At 44.5% G+C, this 23778-nt stretch overlaps 1 protein-coding gene across 1 annotated transcript in view; it reads right to left on the reverse strand.

Annotated features, from left to right (window-relative positions):
* Nucleotides 1-23778, reverse strand: part of LOC307224847 (uncharacterized protein) — a gene marked incomplete at its 5' end in the record, with an annotated part of 74537 nt that overhangs the window by 47801 nt on the left and 2958 nt on the right. Inside the window, one exon of the mRNA XM_079992020.1 lies at nucleotides 1302-1451. Coding sequence (XP_079848146.1) covers nucleotides 1302-1451 — 150 coding nt within the window. The remainder of the gene's footprint in view (nucleotides 1-1301; nucleotides 1452-23778) is intronic.

The raw sequence follows: 23778 nt of genomic DNA on the forward strand, positions 1-23778 counted from the left end.
TGTCACCAACTGCGGTGATCATGGAGCCAAAGAAAGTAAAATCTCTCACTGCCTCCATTTCTTCCCCTTCTATTTTCCAGGAGGTGATGGGACCAGTGACCATGATCTTAGTTTTTTTGATGTTGGAGTTGGAGATAATGGCTATTGCTCCAAGTAAAGTCCCCCCCCCCTACATCGTCCCCATTCTACATCACCCCTGTGCTGGCTGATCTGTGCTTTCTGCCTCTGAGCTTTCTGTTCTCCTACTCTCACGGCACGCCTGGTCCTGGGAGAAAGGAGATCAGGAATGCTTTCTAGAGACATTAAGTCTGACAGCTTTCCCCCCCCCCCCCGCGCTGCTGCTGCTGCTGCTGCTTCTTCTTCTTCTTCTTCTTCTTCTTCTTCTTCTTCTTCTTCTTCTTCTTTTTCTTTCTGCTATTCCTCCTCCAATATTTCCCAGCTTCTCCCCACTGCAGCCTCTGAACTGTGCCCTTCTGCAAACCACTGTTCTTAATCTATACTGTCCTGATCTTCTAGGGAAGGTGCAGGAAGAGGGAGGGGCGGTCCCCACCATTTTCCATCACTCCAACCCCTGACAGGTCTGGTCTGACTCCACTGGCTGCCAATCCGTTTCTGGACCCAATCCAAAGAGCTGCTTTTGGCCTCAAAAGCCTCTTATGCCGCTCAAGAGTGCTATGCTGAAAAGACCACCTGGATCCTGAGAAGGTCACCTTTTTTTCCATGACACCTCCGAGACCAGACTGTGATGGCCTGGGACTCATGCTCGGACTCGGAACCAGAGGGGTCTCAGACCACACCATATCCTTTGCCTCAGGCATCATCTGAATCAAGTCTGGGGCCTGATCCTGAAGAGTCCCAGTCTGCACTGGTTCCCCTGCAGCAAACACCAGCTGGGCCGGGTCAGGGGAGGCGGCCTCTGGGTCTAGTAACCCACCAACATCTCTCGAGCTGCAGAGACTGAGGTCTGAGAGAAGGAGAGACCTGAGTACTCGCAGGAGGAGTGCTCACCTTCGGGCAAGATGGGGAGGAGAGTCACTGGGGGATCAGGACCGGCCGTTACCCCGACAGAGATAAAAGGCTGTCGGACCCAGCCCCAGGTTGTGGAAGCAACATTGCTGTGTGCCAGATCCTGCCCCTGTCCTTGCCTGGTTTCCTGCCTTGGCCCCGCCAGATTGACTCCTAGCGGAACCTTCGGATTCTCGACCGGACCTGGACCGCGTTTCTCAGGTTACCCCCAGGGCCACCACACCCCTGCCTGCCTGCAGCGCCACCTTTCTGCCCTTCCCGGTTCCTGGACTCACCTGTGATGAGCCGGAAGGACATGTCGATGGCGAGGAAGAGGACTCCGCATGTCAAAGGAGGCATATTTTGCAGCCAGGCGACCCGGGAGAAGCGGTACTCACATGCAGGACTGCAGGGCAGGGCAGGCAAGGCAGCCGCAAGCAGGTTTCCTGGAACGGGAGAAAGCATCATGACTGAGGGATGAGCTGAATACAAATCAGGGGAATCCAGTCGGATAATTTCACTTCCCCCAAACCTCAGATGAGTTCCACATCCATTTGCAATTTTTTAAGAAACATATATAAAACATCCTCATGAAAACTCAGCATCATTTTGGTGCAAATTTCTACCAATATAAACTCTTTTTTTTTTGCAGACGAATATTCACATTTTTGCAAGTGACATTTCCTTAATACAGTGCTTTTTTCCCTGGGGGGTACGCAGCGGTACACACACCCTAAACCTTTTGTGAATCTTTGTACTTTTGTCCATTTACTGTATTTATTTTCCTCTGATTTGGACTATAAAATGTTGATTTTCTTGAATCAAAATGAGAGTACCCCTAAACATTTTTTATAGGAAAAAAAGCACTGCCTGAATATTATTAATTTTTGCACCTTTGCATTTCGGAATGATAATGACGTGAATATAAAGATGGAGCTGGCCTTCCTTTGCTTACAACAAGGACAGGAAGCCACCGGTCTACTATTTGATTCTGACGGGTCCTCCGGTCTATCAGCAGAACATAGAGAAAGCGATGTCAAGCTTGCCTAGGTCAAGTCAAACCACCAGTTCATCTCGTTCCATATTATCAACACTGTCTGGTGTATGGGAAACTTATTCCGGAAGATAATTGTGATCAGTGATCTGACATGGTCAACCCTTCCTGTCTCTGGTTATCTACATATTTCTTCCTGGCTCTGGTTGTCTATGTTTTATTACTTTCTCTATGCCTTGTTTAAAAAAGAAGAAGGCTTTGATGTATGGTCCGTTGGCAAATGGCACTGGTCAGTAAAAGCCTGTATGGCCTGGCTTTTTGTCTTTGATGCAGAGCAGAGTGGCTCGCAGCTGAGCCTGTACTGTAGGGTTACCAAATGTCCCCGTTTCCCGGGGACGGTCCCCGGATTTGCGAATAAGTCCCCGGACAAATTCCATCCCCGGAATGTCCCTGGATTTCATCTAATGTCCCCGGGAAACACAGCAGTGGCAGTCTCAGCAGCCTGGAGCAGTTGGCTCTGACTGGCTTCAGGAGCTGCTCAGAAGTCCCTCAGAAGATGGTGGTGCAGGGGTTCTAAGATGCAGCGTCCGGACTGCCTCCACCTTCCTTGACCCCAGCAACTAAGCTGTGAAGGGAGGCTTCATGCTGCCTATCGGAGCAGCTTCCCAGCTCCTACTTGTGTGCAAGCAGGAGCGGGACGGGGATCTCTCAGCTGTGAAGGGAGGCTTCACGCTGCTTATCAGAGCTTGCGTGCAAGCAGGAGGGGGCAGGGATCTCTCAGTTAGGCAATGGGAAGTTCTTCCTTCCCAGCTGAGGGATCCCCGCAACCCTCCTGCTTGCACGAAAGTAGGAATGAGATTGGGGTTGCTCCAATGGGAAGGGAGGCATCGGTCTGCCTGAGAGATCCCTGCCCCCTCCTGCTTGCACGTAAATAGGAATGGGATTGGGGCTGTTCCAATGGGAAGGGAGGCATCGTGCTGCCCAGGCCTCGCCACCGCCACTGCTCTCAGCCTTCCTTCTCCGCCTTCCATGCCTGACCCACTGCGCACCGCTTCCCCACCACCACTGCCGAAGAACCAACAACTCAGGGGCTGCCCAGGCTCAGGGAGAAAGGAGATAGAAGCCTCCAGAGAGACGGACAAGACAATCACATCTATGGCCCTTGAATCATCAGCCTGAATCATCTATCTGTCAGAGGAACTAGACGGACCTCAGACACCATGTGCCGCACTCCCCCTTTCCATGTAACCTGTAGTACCTGTGGTTCAACCCAATTGCAATCTCGGTACATAAACCTTAAGTTGTTCTCTGTTAACAACCCTTAGACAATAGATCTGCAGGAATTTCATTTCCTGGCATGTAGGACACCTGAATGAGTCCTTTCTGCATACACTCTCTTGCATGATGTAACTTAATCTCCAAGTATTTGGTTCTTTGCTTGCAACTCTCTGAGTTCAGCAAAGCCAAACAGGATCTATTGTCTTGATACACCTGTATGAGACATTTCACAGAAACTCTGATGTCCTGAAACAGTTGCATCAACCATTCACAATCCATGAGTGAAAATGACAGGGCATTGAATTCTGCTTCACAGGAACTTAGGCTTACTGTCGTCTGCTTTTTGCACAACCAGTCAAACAGACAGTGGTTGTACATGTAGCATACTCCAGAAGTGCTTGTACCATCCGTGGTGTCACTTCCAAAACTAGCATCTGCAAAGATTTCAAGACCTCCAGTCTTCTGACTGGTGAACCTCAGCCTGTAGTCCCCTTCAAATAGTGGGCTATGTGCTTCAGAGCTTTCCAATCCTGAACAGTAGGATTGTTGGCATGTCTGCTAAGCAGGTTAGTGCTTACACCTATGTCAGGCCTTGAACATCTAGCAATGAAATTCAGCTTGCCCAGAATGCATCTGTACAGTGTGGTGTCAGTGCTGGGAGTAAACAGGCATGTGATACACAACAATCATGCCTGACCCTTTTAAGGTGGAAGGGAACTATATCCTAACAGAAACGTGGCGGTTGAGGTCAAGGCCACAGCCGCCCCTCTGCCACCGCCATCACTGCAGCATCAACGTCCTGAACATGTAGTATGTATGTATGTATTTAAAGACAGCATCTTAAAAAGCAGAGACATCACCTTGCCAACAAAGCTCCGTATAGTAAAAGCTATGGTTTTCCCAGTAATGATGTATGGAAGTGAGAGCTGGACCATAAAGAAGGCTGGTCGCCAAAGAATGGAAGCTTTTGAATTCTGGTGCTGGAGGAGACTCTTGAGAGTCCCATGGACTGCTAGAAGATCAAACCTCTCCATTCTGAAGGAAATCAGCCCTAAGTGCTCACGGGAAGGGCAGATCCTGAAGCTGAGGCTCCAAGACTTTGGCCACCTCATGAGAAGAGAAGACTCCCTGGAAAAGACCCTGATGTTGGGAAAGATGGAGGGCACAAGGAGAAGGGGATGACAGAGGACGAGATGGTTGGACATTGTTCTCGAAGCTACAAATATGAGTTTGACCAAACTGCAGGAGGCAGTGGAAGACAGGAGTGCCTGGCGTGCTCTGGTCCAGGGGGTCACGAAGAGGCGGATACCACTAAACGGCTAAACAACAACATGTATTTAAAGTGTCCCAGGATTCGTTGAAAAAAAATCTGGTAATCTTACTGTACTGGCCATAACAGGGCACAGCCCCATCTATAAAATAGCTAGCTTTTGAGCATAGCAGTGGGAGTTGACCACAGATCTGTGCAAAAGGCTACCTGCGAGTCACTTTGCCACATCTTAAGGGCTTCCCCATGGCAAACTGAAGGGCTTGCTTGGTAACGTATCTACTGCTTGCTGTTTGGAATAAAATCTGCAATCTTCTCACTCACTTGTGTGTGTATTGCTTCTGAATCTAATCACAAAAGAACCGTCATAGATAGCTACTCCTGCGGCCCATGTTTTGTTAGCCCCAAAATGGAAAACAAGCGAGGTCCCGACCAAAGGAGAATGGAAACTTGAACTGATGGAATATGTGCAGTTTGCAGATTTGACATACAGAAGAAGAGAAGAAGAAGAATGTCTACTGAATATAGAGGTGAAAATTGTGATTATTTAAAAATGCTGGTAGCATTAAGATAAATTCAAGGGTGTAAATAAGTTTTGATGGATGTAACAAGGGATTACTGAATGGTTTAGTTCATGTAAAATATGCAGGGATGGTATGCAAAATGAACTGCGGAAGGAGAAGGGAAGTCATTGGTGTAAGGCTGTCTAAATGAATTTTTCAAAATGTAATTCAGAAAATTTAATAAAAATTATATACAGTGGTACCTCGGTTTTAGAACAGCTTAGTTCCTGAACAACTCAGAACCCGAACGCTGCAAACCCAGAAGTAGGTGTTCCAGTTTTTGAACTTTGCCTCGGAAGACGAACGTGCTCCTGAGCTTCCGTTTTTACTGTTGCGCAGCTTATTTGAGTCCCCCACTGTAATTAAGGCTTCCTTCCTTCACTTTTACCCTTAAGCTGCAAATCTAAGTCCCCCCCCCCCACCAATTGTCATTAAAGCCTTTTCCGTTTCTGATTGCAGTGTTCTGAGGTGATATTTGGTGCTTTTGTTTTTCCTTTTTTGCATTTTTGTTTGGGTGGCTTTTTCATTTTTGTGTCTGTGGCTTGTTTTTTGTTTTATGATATTGATTGATTGATTGATTGATTGATTGATTGATTGATTGTGTGACTGCGGAAATGGATAAAAGCCCCCCCCCCATCCAAACAATGACTATCATCAGTGCAGGTAATAATTTTTTTTAAAAAAATATCATCTACAATACTGTCTTATTTATTTTATAGTACAGAACATTGATTATTGCTTTCATTTTATGGATCAATGGTCTCGTCAGAGAGTAAAATCCATGCTAAATTTCTGTTTCAGGAGTTGTTTTTAAAAGTCTGGAATGGATTAATCCGTTTTGCATTACTTTCTATGGAAAAGCACACCTTAGTTTGGGAACGCTTTGGTTTTGGAATGGAATTCCGGAACGGATTAAGTTTGAGAACCAAGGTACCACTGTAAATGGTAAAGGTGCAGGCAACTTTTAAGCAACATTGCGCAGGGACTGCCAAGCTCAGCCTTGGTTCCCCAGCCAGGAGGCACACGCCTGGTTTTGGAACGGACTTCTGAAACGGATTACCGTAAGTCTGAGAACCAAGGCACCACTGTACTTAAAAATAAATAAATAAATGCCTGGGGGCTTCTGCACACAAAACTCCGCTGGGGTCTTTTCCAAAGGCATTCAGATCACTTATCTACAAGCAACTTCTTTCACTCTCTCTTCTCTACATGAATGTTTTCAAAGGCCAAACTCCAAAATGCTACAACAGCCCAAAGGCCAAGGTGTCCCAGGTGGTTCTTGTCTGGTCCTACAATCTCAGCCTCTCCTAATCTCCCCTCCCTCCCAGCAAAGTCCAGGTCGGCTCATCCGGTTCCACAGTTTCGCACAGTCTGCAAGAAGCAAACCTACACAATGAAGACAGCCAGCTGGCATTTCCTGACCTAACCTGACTTCCTTCCATTTATTTGTCCAAATTCTGCTAGAAGACCAAATTCAGGGTTTGACAGTAGATCCTCCCTGGAGGGAGAAGAAGAAGAAGCCGGTTCTGAGCTAATAATAATAATAATAATTTATTATTTATTCCCCGCCCATCTGGCTGGGCCTCCCCAGCCACTCTGAGCGGCTTCCATGGAAACCAAAAATACAGTAAAATCACACGTTAAAAACTTCCCTGAACAGGGCTGCCTTAAGATGTCTTCTGAATGTCAGGTAGTTGCTATAAAAGGTTCAGCCCCGGAGTCTGCTTCCAGAACAAACGATGCAGGACTTCAATGCACAGAACCCTGCAAGATGTAGAACCAGTTGTCTCTGACCATGTGCAGAGTTCAGTCCCTAAATCAACACGTCTGACCGAGCTCCAGGTGTATGGGATGTGAGAGAGCATTGGAACATCAAGAGATACCTTCTGTATCAGCTTAAAGGACCATCCTAGGCTGGTTTCATCTTGTTCTCAAAGTGGCAAGCAAGAGATTTACATTTTTTTGGGTGCCCCCAAGAGTGGGGTCAGCAATCTTTTTCAGCCGTGAGCTGGTCCACGTTCCCTCAGACCATTTGGGGGTTGGACTATATTTTTTGGGAGGGGGAATGAACAAATTCCTATGCCCCACAAATAACACAGAATTGCATTTTTTTTAAAAACACACACATTCTACTCATGTAAAAATACCAGGCAGGCCCCACAAATAACCCATAGATACATTTAAAATAAAAGGACATGATGTTCTACTCATGTAAAAACACGCTGATTCCCAGATCATCCGCGGGCCGGATTTAGAAGGCCATTGGGCCGGATCTGGTCCCCGGGCCTTAGTTTGCCTACCCATGGCTTAACAGATATTTGCCAGACCGTATAGTTAAAGCTATGGTTTTCCTAGTAGTGATGTATGGAAGTGAGAGCTGGACCACAAAGAAGGCTGATCGCCAAAGAATGGATGCTTTTGAATTCTGGTGCTGGAGGAGACTCTTGAGAATCCCATGGACTGCAAGAAGATCAAACCTCTCCATTCTGAAGGAAATCAGCCCTAAGTGCTCACAGCCCTAAGGACAGATCGTGAAGCTGAGGCTTCAATACTTTGGCCACCTCATGAGAAGAGAAAACTCCCTGGAAAAGACCCTGATGTTGGAGAAGATGGAGGGCACAAGGAGGAGGGGACGACAGAGGACGAGATGGTGGGACAGTGTTCTCAAAGCTAGCAGCATGAGATTGACCAAACTGTGGGAGGTAGTGGAAGACAGGAGAGCCTGACGTGCTCTGGTCCAGGGGGTCACAAAGAGTCGGATAAAACTAAATGACTAAATAACAACAACAAAGTAAGCCCCTACAGTCCAAAGACAATTAAGACAATTGGAAAGCTTTTCCCATTTCCTTCCTTCTTGCAGAGAAATATTTGAGATCAATTTGGGAGAATCAAAATGGCTTCAGAGTTGCTCTCCTGTACTATTTCAGACACATGGTTTATACATGACATGTGTTTGCCATGTACATATACGAACATTTATTTTATATATATAAGAACTTGGAAAGGGATGCGGGTGGCACTGTGGGTTAAACCACAGAGCCTCTTGGGCTTGCCAATCGGAAGGTCAGCGGTTCGAATCCCCACGACGGGGTGAGTTCCCGTTGCTCAGTCCCTGCTCCTGCCAACCTAGCAGTTCGAAAGCACATCAAAGTGCAAGTAGATAAATAGGGATGGTAAACGGTGTTTCTGTGCGCTGCTCTGGTTCACCAGAAGCGGCTTAGTCATGCTGGCCACATGATCCAGAAGCTGTACGCCGGCTGCATTGGCCAACAAAGCGAGATGAGCGCCGCAACCCCAGAGTCGGCCACGACTGGACCTAATGGTCAGGGGTCCCTTTACCTTTACCTAAGACCTTGGAATTCCTATAACACAGTGGGTTCCCTTTTCTTTAAAAATGTAAGTTCAAAAAATAAGGCTACATCTGAAGCACATTTCCCTCCCCACGCCAAAGTATCTTGGGAAATGTCTTTTACTCCTTGCAGAGATATCGTCCTCTGGAGCCCTTTATAAAGGGGAGCAAGAGAGCAAGAGACCCACACCGGGACTTTCCAGGATCCAATCAGAGGCCGGGATGGCTTCTGTCATTCTGGGATGTCTTGCTCAAATCGTGATGGCTGAGCAATATGGAAGGGTGCATCATTCCATGATAGTTTGCTGATTTCTGAATTCTACTTTTTAATATGGTTTTTTACACAACATTTGTAAAACGATCTGTTTTTTGTTTTGTTTTTTAAATGAAAGGTGAGCAGAGACATAAGAAGGAAAATGCGTTTGACTCCTTATGGCCTCAATTTGCATCGTTTATTAACCATGGTACAATAATCTCTCTTCCAACTTTATTTGGATGCATACAAGACTCGGAGGACGGCACTTTGTGTTGGGTAATTGTTTTTTAAAAGTTCAATAAAGTTATCTCTCTCTCTCTCTCTCTATATATATATATACTTACAACTTACGAAATGATTACATCACAATGAACAGCGTTAATTCTATTCAGTGCTCTGTTCCAAAGGAAACTCAACCACGGCCACCGCCAGAACTGCTGGCCACTCAAAAATTCATTCAATCCTTCGTAAAATTAATATATCGCTTGATTGCAATTAAAAAAACAACCTCAAAGCGGTTTACAAAAAAAGCTAAAACAGGGAAATTATCGTTTCATATATATTAAAGGTAAAGGTAAAAGGACCCCTGACCATTAGGTCCCGTCGTGACCGACTCTGGGGTTGCGGCACTCATCTCGCTTTACTGGCCGAGGGAGCCGGTATACAGCTTCCGGGTCATGTGGCCAGCATGACTAAGCCACTTCTGGCGAACCAGAGCAGCGCACAGAAACGCCGTTTACCTTCCCGCCGGAGTGGTACCTATTTATCTACTTGCACTGGCGTGCTTTCGAACTGCTAGGTTGGCAGGAGCAAGGACCAAGCAACGGGAGCTCACCCTGTCACGGGGATTCGAACCACCAACCTTCTGATCGGCAAGCCCTAGGCTCTGTGGTTTAATCCACAATGCCACCCACATCCCTTTTTTTCATATATATTATGTTTATTAAATTTTTTGTTTTGCAATTTAAAATACTCATTTAAACGTCCTTAAAATATCAATGTCTGGTGTGCTCTGGTCCATGGGGTCACAAAGAGTCAGACACGACTAAACGACTAAACAACAACAGAATATCAGTGACTTCCCTTCATCTCTTTCCATGGTTCATTTTACATATCATAAATCCCTGCATATTTTACAAAAACTAAACCATTCAGTATTCCATCATTGCATCCATCAAAACTTCTTTACACTGTTGGATTTATCTTAACGTTTTCAAGTGTAAACAAATTTTTCCCATATAATCAATAAACGTTTTCCAATCGCCTCTAAACGTATGTTCTTCTTGTTCTCTTATATGTCAAATATGCAAGCTGCGCATAATCTGTCAACTTAAGCTGCCATTATTCTTCGTTTGATACCTCGCTTGTTTTCCATTTGGGGGCTAACAAAACACAGGCCTCTGTCGCAGCACACACAAATATCCTTTTTTGACACCTGGGAATTTCCGTCTGAATCATCCCCAACAAAAAGGACTCTGTTTTATTTTTTTTAAGTACTTTTAAACATTCTTTCCAATTCATTATAGATTATTTCCCAATACCCTTTTGCCCCTTTACAAGTCCACCATGTGGGAAAGAACGTTCCCTGCAACACCTTCTGTAAAGCAGTGAAATTATCAAAAAGGAGAAATCAAGAATGATCAGCGAGAGGTTGAAACGGCAACAGACTGATAGCAGAATTGAGACGTGCGCTGACTTTCCGCACATCTGGGTAGACACCGGACATCTTGGATGTGCGCCGGGTCAACATTCTGACCAAGAATAGTTCAGCCCCGGCCGCACCAAAGGGGATGTTCTCACCAATGTCATCCCCGAGGCTAAAAGGAGGCAGCCGCGCGCTCAGCCAATCAAAGCGTCTCGCTTGGCGGCCGCCAGGTAATTGGGATCATCTGGTGCTTTTCGGGACCCGGCACAGACAGAATTAGAGCCTCACGTACGTGGCCGAGGACAGGCGTAGAGAGGTAGGCGGCCGACGCAGAAAGAAGCATCGGCGAAACAATTGTGTTTTTTTTTAACGTACCGTATTTTTCGTTCTATAAGACGCACCAGACCACAAGACGCACCTAGTTCCATATTTTTCGCTCTGTAAGATGCACCAGACCACAAGACACACCTAGTTTTTGGAGGAGGAAAAGAAGAAAAAATATATTCTGATCTCAGAAGCCGGAACAGCAAGAGGGATCGCTGCGCAGTGAAAGCAGCAATCCCTCTTGCTGTTCTGGCTTCTGGGATAGCTGCGCAGCCTGCATTCGCTCCATAAGATGCACACACATTTCCCCTTACTTCTTAGGAGGGAAAAAGTGAGTCTTATAGAGCAAAAAATACGGTAATTTTTATTGGTTTTTACACACGTTTTCCAAACGTAACATCCCACCTTATACAGTAACGCACCCCATTATATTTTAAACTTAGAGAGTCCTAGGAACACACACCTTATTTTAATTAATTGACTTTTATGCAACTTCGGAAAGCTTTTACAGAGTGACGATTAAATACAATAAACTCTGCTTACAGAGATGGGAGACACAGAGGTGTACCAACAAACGAATGTGTTTGCATTAGGGGATGTCCTGAAGTAGAGGACCTTATGCATTATATCTTGCTCTGCCCCGTATATAATGAGGCAAGAGAAAGATTTTTAGCACCTATAATGACAAGGTCCCTTGGCCAGAACCCCTCTGACATGATTTTATATCTCCTTGCAGACATAGATAAGTATGTGACCTAGAGAGTAGCACTCTTTGCAACCGCTGCTAGGAAAATTACAGCAAATTATATTAGTTATTGTAATGGTTCTAGTGGTTGCAAACACCTGGCTGGGTTGCCTGAGTGAACCTTTTCTGTCCGGACAGGCACTCATCCGTGGCTGTCTCAATCGCTGGCAGAATCCGTCAGTGGGCGTTTCTTAAACTTCTTCCAGCAAAGAAGCTCTTTGACGCCTAGTCTCCTCCTACTCTCTCTGCGCGAAAGCCTTCTGCGCAAGGAGGGCGTAGGCAGCGGAGGACCCTTACTCTCCCCACTGGTCCCAGGCAAGGACTCATGGGACCGCCTCGCCGATTCCCCCATCTGCCCCCCTTCTCCACTGGTGCTATGCTGACTCTCTTCCCCAGAAGATGGGCTGCCTCTCCCCATCCCGGGACGCTCTCTGGAATCCCTCCGGATTTTGCTCTCTCCCTCTGGCACTGATGGCAGTTCCCTGAGAGTTATTATTAGCAAATCATAAATTAGCCAAGATAGCCGGCAACTGTAAAGGAGATGAATTTATTTGACCCTATTTATATCAAGCTATATTCTATCTTTATCACCAAACTCCAAATATAATTGCACATTGTATTGCCGTATTTTTTGCTCTATAAGACGCACCAGACCACAAGACGCACCTAGTTTTTGGAGGAGGAAAACAAAAGAAAAAAATATATTCTGAATCTCAGAAGCCAGAACAGCAAGAGGGATCGCTGCGCAGTGAAAGCAGCAATCCCTCTTGCTGTTCTGGCTTCTGGGATAGCTGCGCAGCCTGCATTCACTCCATAAGACGCACACACATTTCCCCTTACTTTTTAGGAGAGAAAAAGTGAGTCTTATAGAGCAAAAAATACGGTAATTAACATTATTTTTTAATATATTAGTGGCCATGTGATGATTTTAGCCTATAAATTTTATTGTTTAATGTCTTAACCTGTATATTAAGGTATTTTGATCGCTCTGTTTAGAGTAGGTAATGTCTTGATAACATAAATGTTTTAAGTTTTTTGTATTAACCCAGAGTATTTTCTTTTAATTGCTGAATGCTTCTGTGTACATTGCGGCAGCCTTTGGCTATGTGCAGTAAAACTGACTGACTGACCTTATACAGTATAACAAACCTTGGGCTACCACAGTCTAGGACTTCTGTCAACCTCGACTAATGGTTTTGCAGCTTTCTTTCTGACTTTGCATTTTATTTTCATAGTTGCTCTAAAATCCAAATCCTAAATAAACTCCTTCTTGCTCCCCCACAATAATTCATATAGTTCTCCTGACAAAACTTCTCGCAACCCTACAAGCGATGTCAGTTGATTGCAATTGTTTTTCAAATATATCCTAAATTGCTTCCAATCTTTCAGGAAGGTCTGGTCTTGCTGGTTCCGAATTTTCCCAGTTAGTTTCACCAACTCGGCATAGTCCATCAGTTTCATCTGCCACTCCTCTTTTGTTGCTAGTTATTCCTGCTTCCATCGCTGGGCTAATAATATTCTTGCTGCGGTTGTCGCATATAAAAACATTTTTTTATTGTGCTTGTCTATCTCTGTACCTACTATACCAAGTAAAGGGGCTTCTGGGTTTGGTTTTTTTTAAATGTATATTTCAACATTTTTAAAATCTCATTATAAATCATTTCCCTTTACTTTCTTACACTCCCACCACATATGGTAAAAAGTACCTTCTTTTCCCTTACATTTAAAGCATTTCTTATTTGCTTTCTACATTTTAGCTAATTTCACTGGTGTTATATACCATCTGTACATCATTTTTATTATATTTTCCTTTAAAGCACTGCAGGCAGTGAAACCATGGTTTTCTTTTAAGCCACTGGTTGCCCTCGTGGGTTGTTGCGCCCCCTAGGGGTGGGATACCGCTGGAAGTGGCGATTTAAGACTCCAGATAAGCAGCGTCGAAGCCCACTTTGTTGTCGCTTCATCAAGTACATCCATTGTCTCAAAAAATTACAGTGAAGGGGGAAGAAAACAGTGTCCCCAAGTAAAAAAAAATGGATTTGCTTTGATTAACTTTCGCAAACCACAGCATGGATTATTAGTATAGCGTGTGGGAAACAGTAGAAATGAAGAAAACATAAAAGGATCAGTTTAACAAATAGATAAAATAGACCCGCTTAGAGGAAGATGGAGGCTCCAAGACTTTGGCCACCTCATGAGAAGAGAAGACTCCCTGGAAAAGACCCTGATGTTGGGGAAGATGGAGGGCACAAGGAGAAGGGGACGACAGAGGATGAGATGTTGGGACAGTGTTCTTGAAGCTACCAGCATGAGTTTGACCAAACTGCGGGAGGCAGCGGAAGACAGGAGTGCCTGGTGTGCTCTGGTCCAGGGGGTCACGAAGAGTCAGACACAACTAAACGACTAAACAACAAGAGGAAGCCTATTTGAGAAGAAAGGGAATTAGGATTAAGAATATGGTGACATAAATCCGTATGCAATAGTTTATGGATTTATGGTTGCATGTATGTATTTTGTATGCTTTTTCTTTTCTCTCTCTCTCTTTCTTTTCCTTTTTTATTATTTCTATATCCTCTTTTGCTTGTAGTTGTCATTTTATTATTTTGGCGATTGGGTATGCTTGTCTATTAATAAGAAAATTAATAAAAAGCTGTTTTAAAAATTTACAGTGGAAAAAGTAAATATGAAACCTAATCGGGCAACAGACAGAGAGCTGTTAAACGAGATGGCTAGCCAATTAAAATTGAAGGGATTTCAAGAAATAAAAGGAAAGGTAACAGATCGGCTACAATATTTCCAATTAAATGAAGTATTCAAAAATGATTAAAAAAAGAAAGGGTTCACCTACGAAATTTCAAATTTCCAGAGAGAGGTAATAAAAAGTGATACTAAATTATTATCAGAAATGTATAATATGTTGTTGGAATGGGAAACTAAGGATGAAGAGGTCGAGTGTGTTATGGTAAAGTAGGCAAGAGACGGGGGGCATAATATTCAAATGGCAGATTGGGAAAGAGTATGGAAGAATGATATAAATTCTTAGGGTCAGAAGGGACCCCAAGGATCATCTAGTCCAACCCCCCTGAAATGCAGGAATCTCTGCTAAAGCATCCATGAAGAGGGCCATCTATACCCCACTTAAAAACCTGCAACGAAGGAGAGTCCACAACCTCCTGAGGGATTCCTTCCATCGCCGAATGTCTCTTGTTGTCAGAAAGTTCTTCTGATGTTGAGTCAGAATCTCCTTTCCCGTCATTCGAATTCGGGTCTTTCCCTCCGGAGCAGCAAAAAGCGATCTTGAGGTCTCCAAGACTCTTGCTAAATGGCCACAAGCCTTTGAAAACTCGCCGTCGATTTTGTTAGATGAATTGAACTAAGTAGTTTTAATTGGATTTCATTGAATAAGTGTGCAACTAATTGTCACCAGTGCTATTTTTCTGGAAAAGGAGGTACCAGAACTCACCGTGAATGCCTTCTTCTCTCAGAATGTCACCCGTCCGAGAGGTGCCGGAATCAAGTTCCGGCGAGTTTCGGCTGAAGCGAAGCACGACCCAAAAAAGCTTGAGAATCACTTGTTTAAGTGGTTGCTCCAGAAGGGAGAGAATCGGTCGCTTTTAATATCTCAAGAAGGCTGATCGCCAAAGAATGGAAGCTTTTGAATTCTGGTGCTGGAGGAGACTCTTGAGAGTCCCATGGACTGCAGGAAGATCCAAGCTCCCCATTCTGAAGGAAATCAGCTCTGAGTGCTCACTGGAAGGACAGATCCTGAAGCCGAGGCTCCAAGACTTTGGCCACCTCATGAGAAGAGAAGACTCCCTGGAAAAGACCCTGATGTTAGGAAAGATGGAGGGCACAAGGAGAAGGGGACGACAGAGGACGAGATGGTGGGGCAGTGTTCTCAAAGAGACCAGCATGAGTTTGACCAAACTGCGGGAGGCAGTGGAAGACAGGAGGGCCTGGCGTGCTCTGGGCCAGGGGGTCACGAAGAGTCGGACACAACTAAACAACAACAACAATATCTCAAAGGTCTCAAAGAAAGATGTGGTCTCGCAAGCCCACACTCCCAGAACGTTCGCACTCCTGTTGCTGCAACATCTATCCTTATTATTATTATTATTATTATTATTATTATTTAAATTTTATTAACATATAAAACACATACATATACATTTACACAATACACGTTCACAACACACTACCTCATTTTCATAACATAAAACATACCTACATTACTCTATATAATACCTGCCTATACTGCACATATCAACATACCTACACTCCTTCCCCACACAGACAACCACCAAGTCACATGACTTCCAGCTGTTCTTGTTACGCTACTTTATTTTTCCAACTGGCTTAAACGCATTTCATTATTTCTTTAATCTCTTCTTTTATCTTAACTTTACACTCCTTTCACTCTAATCATTTTCTGGATTCATTCAGTATCTGTCAGAAATTCTACTTTTCCCACATAAATTTTGATGTATTCCTTAAAGATAGCCCCCTCCTTATTCACTTATTGTACCAGATCTCCTCTTATCCTCCCTGTTAGTTCGGCAGTATGGAAGTATTCCATCATTTTAGATAACCAGTCTGTTTTAGTTGGGACGCTGCTGCTTTTCCAATTTTTGGCAATCAATAAACCTGCTGCTGCCAACCTAGCAGTTCGAAAGCACATCAAAGTGCAAGTAGATAAATAGGTACCACTACGGCGGGAAGGTAAACGGCGTTTCCGTGCGCTGCTCTGGTTCGCCGGAAGCGGCTTAGTCCTGCTGGCCACATGACCCGGAAGCTGTACGCCGACTCCCTCGGCCAGTAAAGTGAGATGAGGGCCGCAACCCCAGAGTTGGTCACGACTGGACCTAATGGTCAGGGGTCCCTTTACCTTTACCTTTACCCTGCCAGCTGTCCTTTGTCAACAACAAATAGTCGCTGTTTTTTGTGTTGAATATATGCTATATGGTAATTGATGGACCTCATAGGTATCTCAAGCCATTTGCACATGTTGTCATGCAACCAGTCCATTCAGAATGTAGGCACCCTATATATAGAAAGGAGCAAACCAGTGATATTTGAGGGAGCAGGCTAGCAGGCCGGGCCCATGACTTACATCATAGGAGCCTACACAACACAAAACACACTTGCTGTATGTAGGTTTTATTTTATTTGCTTTTTATCTTATATTTTGGAAATGTACATCCAGTGGTGTTTTTTCCCAAGAGAGTGGGGCCCTAAGCTATAGCTTGTTTAGCTTATAAGTAAATCCAGCACTGGTTGTGGCTTTTGGGACTTTTTAGCTTATATGCTGGAAGCCGCTCAGAGTGGCTGGGGCAACCCAGTCAGATATGCAGGGTACAAATAACAAATTATTACAGTGGTACCTCGGGTTCAAGTACTTAATTCGTTCCAGAGGTCCGTTCTTGATTCGATTTCCTCTTTTTTTCATTTCTATCTAATTCTGGTGTGGGTACTCGATTCAAATCTCCAAGCAGAATTAATTTATGATTTTCTAATTCTAATAATACTTGTTCCAATTTTTTGAAAAACTCTGCTTTGTTTGTATTAGGTGCATAAACAGTTACTACATTAAATTTTTCCCCTTGATGGTTAATTTGAACTCCCAAAATTCTTCCCTCGTCATCTTTGCAGATTAGTACAGGTTCCCATTTCTCTTTAACATAAATCACCAGCCCTCTTTTTTTATTTACATCTGAGTTAATAAACTCTACTCCTAATTTTTTGTTTATCAATATATGTTTGTGTTTTTTGGCCATATGTGTCTCTTGCCAGCAAATCACATCATAGTTTTTATTCCTCACAACTTTCTCTATTTTATTCCTTTTTGCTTTTTCATTCAAACTGTTTACATTCCAGGTCAAAAAATTCAAAGACATTACTAAAGTTAAATTCTATTTGTTCAATTTAAATTTTCAAACTTGTGTTTTGGGGCTTCCGTTCTTAACCTGAAACTGTTCTTAACCTGAAGCACCACTTTAGCTAATGGGGCCTCCCGCTGCCGCTGCGCCGCCAGAGCACAATTTCTGTTCTCATCCTGAAGCAAAGTTCTTAATCCGAGGTACTATTTCTGGGTTAGCCGAGTCTGTAACCTGAAGCATATGTAAGCTGAAGCGTATGTAACCCGAGGTACCACTGTACAGCCATACCTCGGGTTGAATACGCTTTGAGTTGAGCCCGTTCGAGTTGCACTCCGCAGCAACCTCGAAGTAACAGAGTGCGTTACTTCTGGGTTTCGCCGCTTGCGCATGCGCAGATGCTCAAAATGACGTCACGTGCATGTGCAGAAGTGGCGAAAAGCAATGCGCGCACACGCACAGACGTGCCATCACTAGTTACGTTTGCTTCTAGATGCAAACAGAGCTCCGGAACGGATCCTGTTCGTATCTAGAGGTACCACTGTACTATTAAATTGTTATTAGAGGGAAGACAAGGAAAAGGTGACAATGCCGAAGTTTACAAAATTCTGCATGGCACAGAGAAAGTAGCTAGAGAAAAGTTCTTCTCCCTCTTTCCTAACACTAGAACGCATGGACATTCAATGAATGACAGAATCATAAAATTGCAGAGTTGCAAGGGACATCCTGGGTCATCTAGTCGAACTCACTGCAATGCAGGAATCAGAAAGATTTAGAACGCATAAAAGAAAGTCCTTTAAAAAGAAGACTTTAAAAGAGGATTGGACCATTTTATGAAGGTGAGGACCATTGATGGCTACAAACCAGGAAGCAGCAATGCTTGTGAATGCCAATTGCTGGAAACCACAAGAGTTGAAAGGGGTCTTGTGTTCGAATCCTGCTTGGGGGATTCCCAGGATGCTGGACCAGACTGGGTCCAGCACACTATTCTTATGTTCTTCAGCTTATGCAGACAATTAAAAAAACCACAACCAAGCTTCTGTAACAGCTGGTGATCTGTTTTAATGTTTAGCGGGGTTATTGCTGTAAAACAACTTTGATTTTAAAAAAAAAAACGGTAAAAAATTATGGTGCTGTATATAAATACCTTAGTTTTATAAATAAATGTCAAACTGAATAAGAAGCGCCTTGCGGATCAGGCCAAAGGTCCATCTAGAACAGCAAAAGGGGGCGTATATCAAGCAGCAAAAGGGGGCCACTTCCCTTCCTACATGGTATTTGGAAACCTCTGACTGTGAAGACATGGTGATTAGTAGCCATTAATTGCCGCATCCTCCATTGGTTTGCCCAGTCCTCTTTTTAAGTCCTCCAAGTTCGTCGCCACCCTCACTGCTTCCAGTGGCAGTGAGTTCCACAGTCCTTTGCGTGCCAAATAACTAAGTTCCCCTCAGAAAGGAACTCGCCAAATCAGAGGAAGAATCAAGGTTGTGTTATGTTTGGCGCAGAGGAAATGGATAAGGATAGCTTCTTCCCACTCTCTCATAACAAAGAATCATAGAAGAGTTGGAAGGGACCCTGACGGTCATCTAGCCCAACCCCAAGCAATGCAGGAATCTTTTGCTCAACCCGGGGCTCAAACCCACAACCCTGAGATTGTGGGTCTCGTGTTCTGCAACAACAGAGCCAGCGTGGTGTATTGGTTAGAGTTTTGGACTCGGACCTAGGTGAGACAAGGGTTCAAATCCCCACTTCACCACTACGCTTGCTGGGTCGCCTTGGGCACCAGTCACAGCCTCTCCGCCTAACCTACCTGCCAGGGTTGTTGTGAGGAGGGAAGGGGGAGAACGAGAGCTCCTTGAAGGAAAAAAGGGTGTGTGTAAATGCAATAAGTAAATTAAGTGAAGTAGAACTGAGCGATGGAAGGTCCAGGGCAGAAGAAAGTAAGTTAGACTATGGAACTCACTGCTGCAGGAGTTCCCATTGGACCTGGTACAGTGGTACCTCGGGTTAAGAACTTAATTCGCTCCGGAGGTCCGTACTTAACCTGAAACTGTTCTTAACCTGAAGCACCACTTTAGCTAATGGGGCCTCCCGCTGCCGCCACATGATTTCTGTTCTCATCCTGAAGCAAAGTTCTTAACCCGAGGTACTATTTCTGGGTTAGCGGAGTCTGTAACCTGAAGCGTATGTAACCCGAGGTAGCACTGTGTCCTAGAGCTGTGATGTATGGGGCTGGGCAAGGGCATACTCACCCAGCCTGACCATGTGAAATTGGGCCAAAGGAAGCCAGGTGCCATCCTAGCAGGTTAATTCTGTGTCCTGGGCAGCTGTTTACCAGCTCCATCTGGTACGCAGGATGGGACCCTCCCTGCCCGCAGACTGTCTCGCCAGAGTGGTGCATGCTCTGGCTATCTCCCGCTTGGACTACTGCCATGCGCTCTACGTGGGGCTACCTTTGAAGGTGACCCGGAAACTGCAATTAATCCAGAATGTGGCAGCTAGACTGGTGACTGGGGGCGGCCGCTGAGACCACATAACACCGGTCTTGAAAGTCCTACATTGGCTCCCAGTATGTTTCCGAGCACAATTCAAAGTGTTGGTGCTTCAAAGCCCTAAACGGCCTCGGTCCTGTATCCCTGAAGGAGCATCTCCACCCCCATCGTTCTACCCGGACACTGAGGTCCAGCTCCGAGGGCCTTCTGGCGGTTCCCTCACTGCGAGAAGCAAAGCTACAGGGAACCAGGCAGAGGGCCTTCTTGGTGGTGGCGCCTGCCCTGTGAAACACCCTCCCACCAGATGTGAAGGAAATAAGCAACTATCTTATCTTTAGAAGACAACTGAAGGCAGCCCTCTTTAAGGAAATTTTTTATTTTTAATGCTGTATTGTTTTTAATACTCGATTGTGAGCCACCCAGAGTGGCTGGGGAAATTCAGCCAGATGGGCAGGGTATAAATAATAAATTATTATTATTATTATTATTATTATTATTATTATTATTATTATTAACAACTGCCAGTTGCCGACCAGCTCTGGGAACTGGCCACCAGCTTTTCCCCCATTCCATTTTCATTTCACTTTTAATTTGTACACTGTCTTTCTATCTTACCATCCGCACACCTTATGACAATCTGATCCAATACCCAAAAAAGCACAATACAGTGGTACCTCTGGTTGCGGACGGGATCCGTTCCGGAGGTCCGGTTGGATTCCAAGGTTTCCGCAACCTGAGGACTGCTTCTGCGCATGCACACGCGGCGAAACCCAGTAAAATACTTCCGGGTTTGCCATGCGCACCTCCCAAAGTTTACGTAACCAGAGGGTTACATAAACAGAGGTACGACTGCAACTTTAAAATAAACAATTGGTATCAACTAAAGCAATATTCAACAAACCATTCAAATATAATAGTAAACAGTAAAAATAAATACCAGCAAATAACAATCAAGCAGTTTACACTTATCAGTTGCAATGAAGAATTACTGAACTACTATCAGCAAAAAATAATGGCAAGTCACAAGGCATGAAATTAATAATAATAATAATAATAATAATAATAATAATAATAATAATAATAATTTATTATTTATACCTCACCCATCTGGCTGGGCCTCCCCAGCCACTCTGGGCGGCTTCCAACAAAATATTAAAATACCGTAATGCATCAAACATTAAAAGCTTCCCTAAACAGGGCTGCCTTCAAATGTCTGCTAAAACTCTGGTGGTGGTTGTTCTCTTTGACATCTGGTGGGAGGGCATCGCAAAACATTCAAAACCAGGTAAAAAGGATGGAATTGAGAAACAAGTACACACAAGTTATAAAATCATTATTATTATTATTTCTTTAAAAAATCCCTTTGGATATTTGGATAGCTTTGGCATCCTTCTGAGGGCAGAACAAGAAACGCCGCTGCTCTTTCCCCTCTGCCTCGCTCCCGGATTTTCTCCTCAGAAAAAACCCAAATGCCTTTCCCACCAGGAAAAACGCTTCCAGAGTTGCCAGATTCTGCACTGGCCCTCAAAGCTTAGGCCCAGTCTATCTGAAGAGCATATTATCTCCTACAAACCTGCCCGGGTTTGGAGGTCTTTGGGCAAAAGGGCCTTCTTGGTGGTGGCAACTTTGGAACTCCCTGCCTAGGGAGGGACATTCTTTGAAGGACATTCTTTCCCTCGAAGAATTCTGGAATTCTGCAGCTCACCCCTGGCAGAGTTGCGATTCCCAGAAAGCCTTAAACTACAAAGCCCAGAATTCTCTGAAAGCGGAAAATTTGAAGGGCTGTATCCTCCCCTAGGCACCACCCCTGGGCTCTGATATCTTCGGGGGGGGGGGGGCTGATCTCAGTCCTGTCACCCTCACAGGCCTATCGGGTGGAGACTGGGGACAGGGCCTTCTCGGTGGTGGCTGCTCCCAGGCAACTTTGGAACTCGCTGCCTAGAGAAGCCAGACTGGATCCCTCCTTGTCCCTCTGCCGGCAGGTGAAGCCCTCTCTATTCCAGCACGTTTTGGGGGACTGGCTGTCAATAAGAAAGGGACTTTTAAATAGTGCACTGTCCTGTTCCCCAGACATATTTTTTTTACATTGTTTAATTCTGTAGATACCACAATTGCTTTTTAACAAGGGCCATTAATGTGTTTCTAGCTATCTTTATTTGCTTTTAAATTCAGGTAGGTAGCCGTGTTGGTCTGACGCAGTCAAAATAAATAAATTAAAAATTAAAAATTGCCCAGTACCACCTTAGAGACCAACTAAGTTTGTTCTGGGTATAAGCTTTCAGAAGAAGTGTGCATGCACACGAAAGCTTATACCCAGAACAAACTTAGTTGGTCTCTAAGGTGCTACTGAAGACAGGAGTGCCTGGCGTGCTCTGGTCCAGGGGGTCACGAAGAGTCGGACACAACTAAACGACTAAACAACAACAAGGTGCTACTGGACAATTTTTAAAGTTTTTTATTGTTTGCTTTTAAGTTTTCTTTCATGAGCTGCCTTGCAATCCCATTCTGGGAGAAAGACGGGATATAAATGAATAGCATTCTTCTTCTAATACTTCTATTGTTTCAACAAGTCTTCAGGAATTTGCAGGTGGCATACAGAATTATGGAACTGTAGAGTTGAAAGAGGACCCCAGGGGTCATCAATTGGACCACAACTAAATAATCCCTGACAGATGGCCAGATATACTCATCTTCATACTAGGGTGTGTCGACAAAGGTCCGTATAGTTTAAGCTATGGTTTTACCAGTAGTGATGTATGGAAGTGAGAGCTGGACCATAAAGAAGGCTGATTGCCGAAGAATGGATGTTTTTGAATTCTGGTGTTGGAGGAGACTCTTGAGAGTCCCATGGACTGCAAGAAGATCAAACCTCTCCATTCTGAAGGAAATCAGCCCTGAGTGCTCACTGGAAGGACAGATCCTGAAGCTGAGGCTCCAAGACTTTGGCCACTTCATGAGAAGAGAAGACTCCCTGGAAAAGACCCTGATGTTGGGAAAGATGGAAGGTACAAGGAGAAGGGGACAACAGAGGACAAGATGGTGGGACAGTGTTCTCGAAGCTACCAGCATGAGTTTGACCAAACTGCGGGAGGCAGTGGAAGACAGGAGTGCCTGGCGTGCTCTGGTCCAGGGGGTCACGAAGAGTTGGACACGACTAAATGACTAAACAACAACAACAACAGTATTAGGGTGAGGTTCACCTGCAGATTCATCTCCTGTCAAACACACGAAAAACCAGAAAAGAGAGGGGGGGGTAAATTCTTCCTAATAATTTGGCAACAGCTGTGCCCTCCCCCATTAAAACACACCAAGAGACCACAGATGTTGTTTTCCAAACCTGCCTGCCTGTCAAAGGCTGTCCTTTTAATTTGCTGGTGCTCACATCTCAGACATTTGTTAGACTCCAGGAACCTGGTGCTGTTTCTATGTTTTAGACCAGCGCTTCCAAAACTTTTTCCTGCCACAAGCCCCTCGATTCCATAAATTAATCTTCGGTTCCCCCTATGTAGTAAAAAGTATTATTCTGAATAACTGTTTGCATGAGCCACTAAGGTCTATAAAAACACCATCACATTCAAAAGAGGAATGATTAGTTGCACATTTATTCCCAATCCCATTAAAACTATTTAGTTCAATTAATTCGACAAAAGTGATGAACTTGAGCCACTGATGTCGGCTTTTCAAAGCAGAGAGATTTCCTGATCCCACTGTGGAAGTTTTTAAAAAGCAAAGTCTCCCCACCTTTCATTTCATTTTCACTTATATTTTGCACACCGCAATGCGGTCCGCAAGCCGCAGACGATACAATATGCCACAATGATCGCTCATCCTACTTTTGCAAAAAATAATGAACGAATTCCTATACCCCACAAATAACCCAGAGATGCATTTTAAATAAAAGGACACATTCTACTCATGTAAAAACACGCTGATTCCAGGACCGTCCTCGGGCCAGATTGAGAAGGCGATTGGGCCGGATCTGGCCCC

Source organism: Podarcis cretensis (genome assembly GCF_951804945.1).
Source record: "Podarcis cretensis genome assembly, chromosome: 10".
NCBI lineage: Eukaryota > Metazoa > Chordata > Lepidosauria > Squamata > Lacertidae > Podarcis > Podarcis cretensis.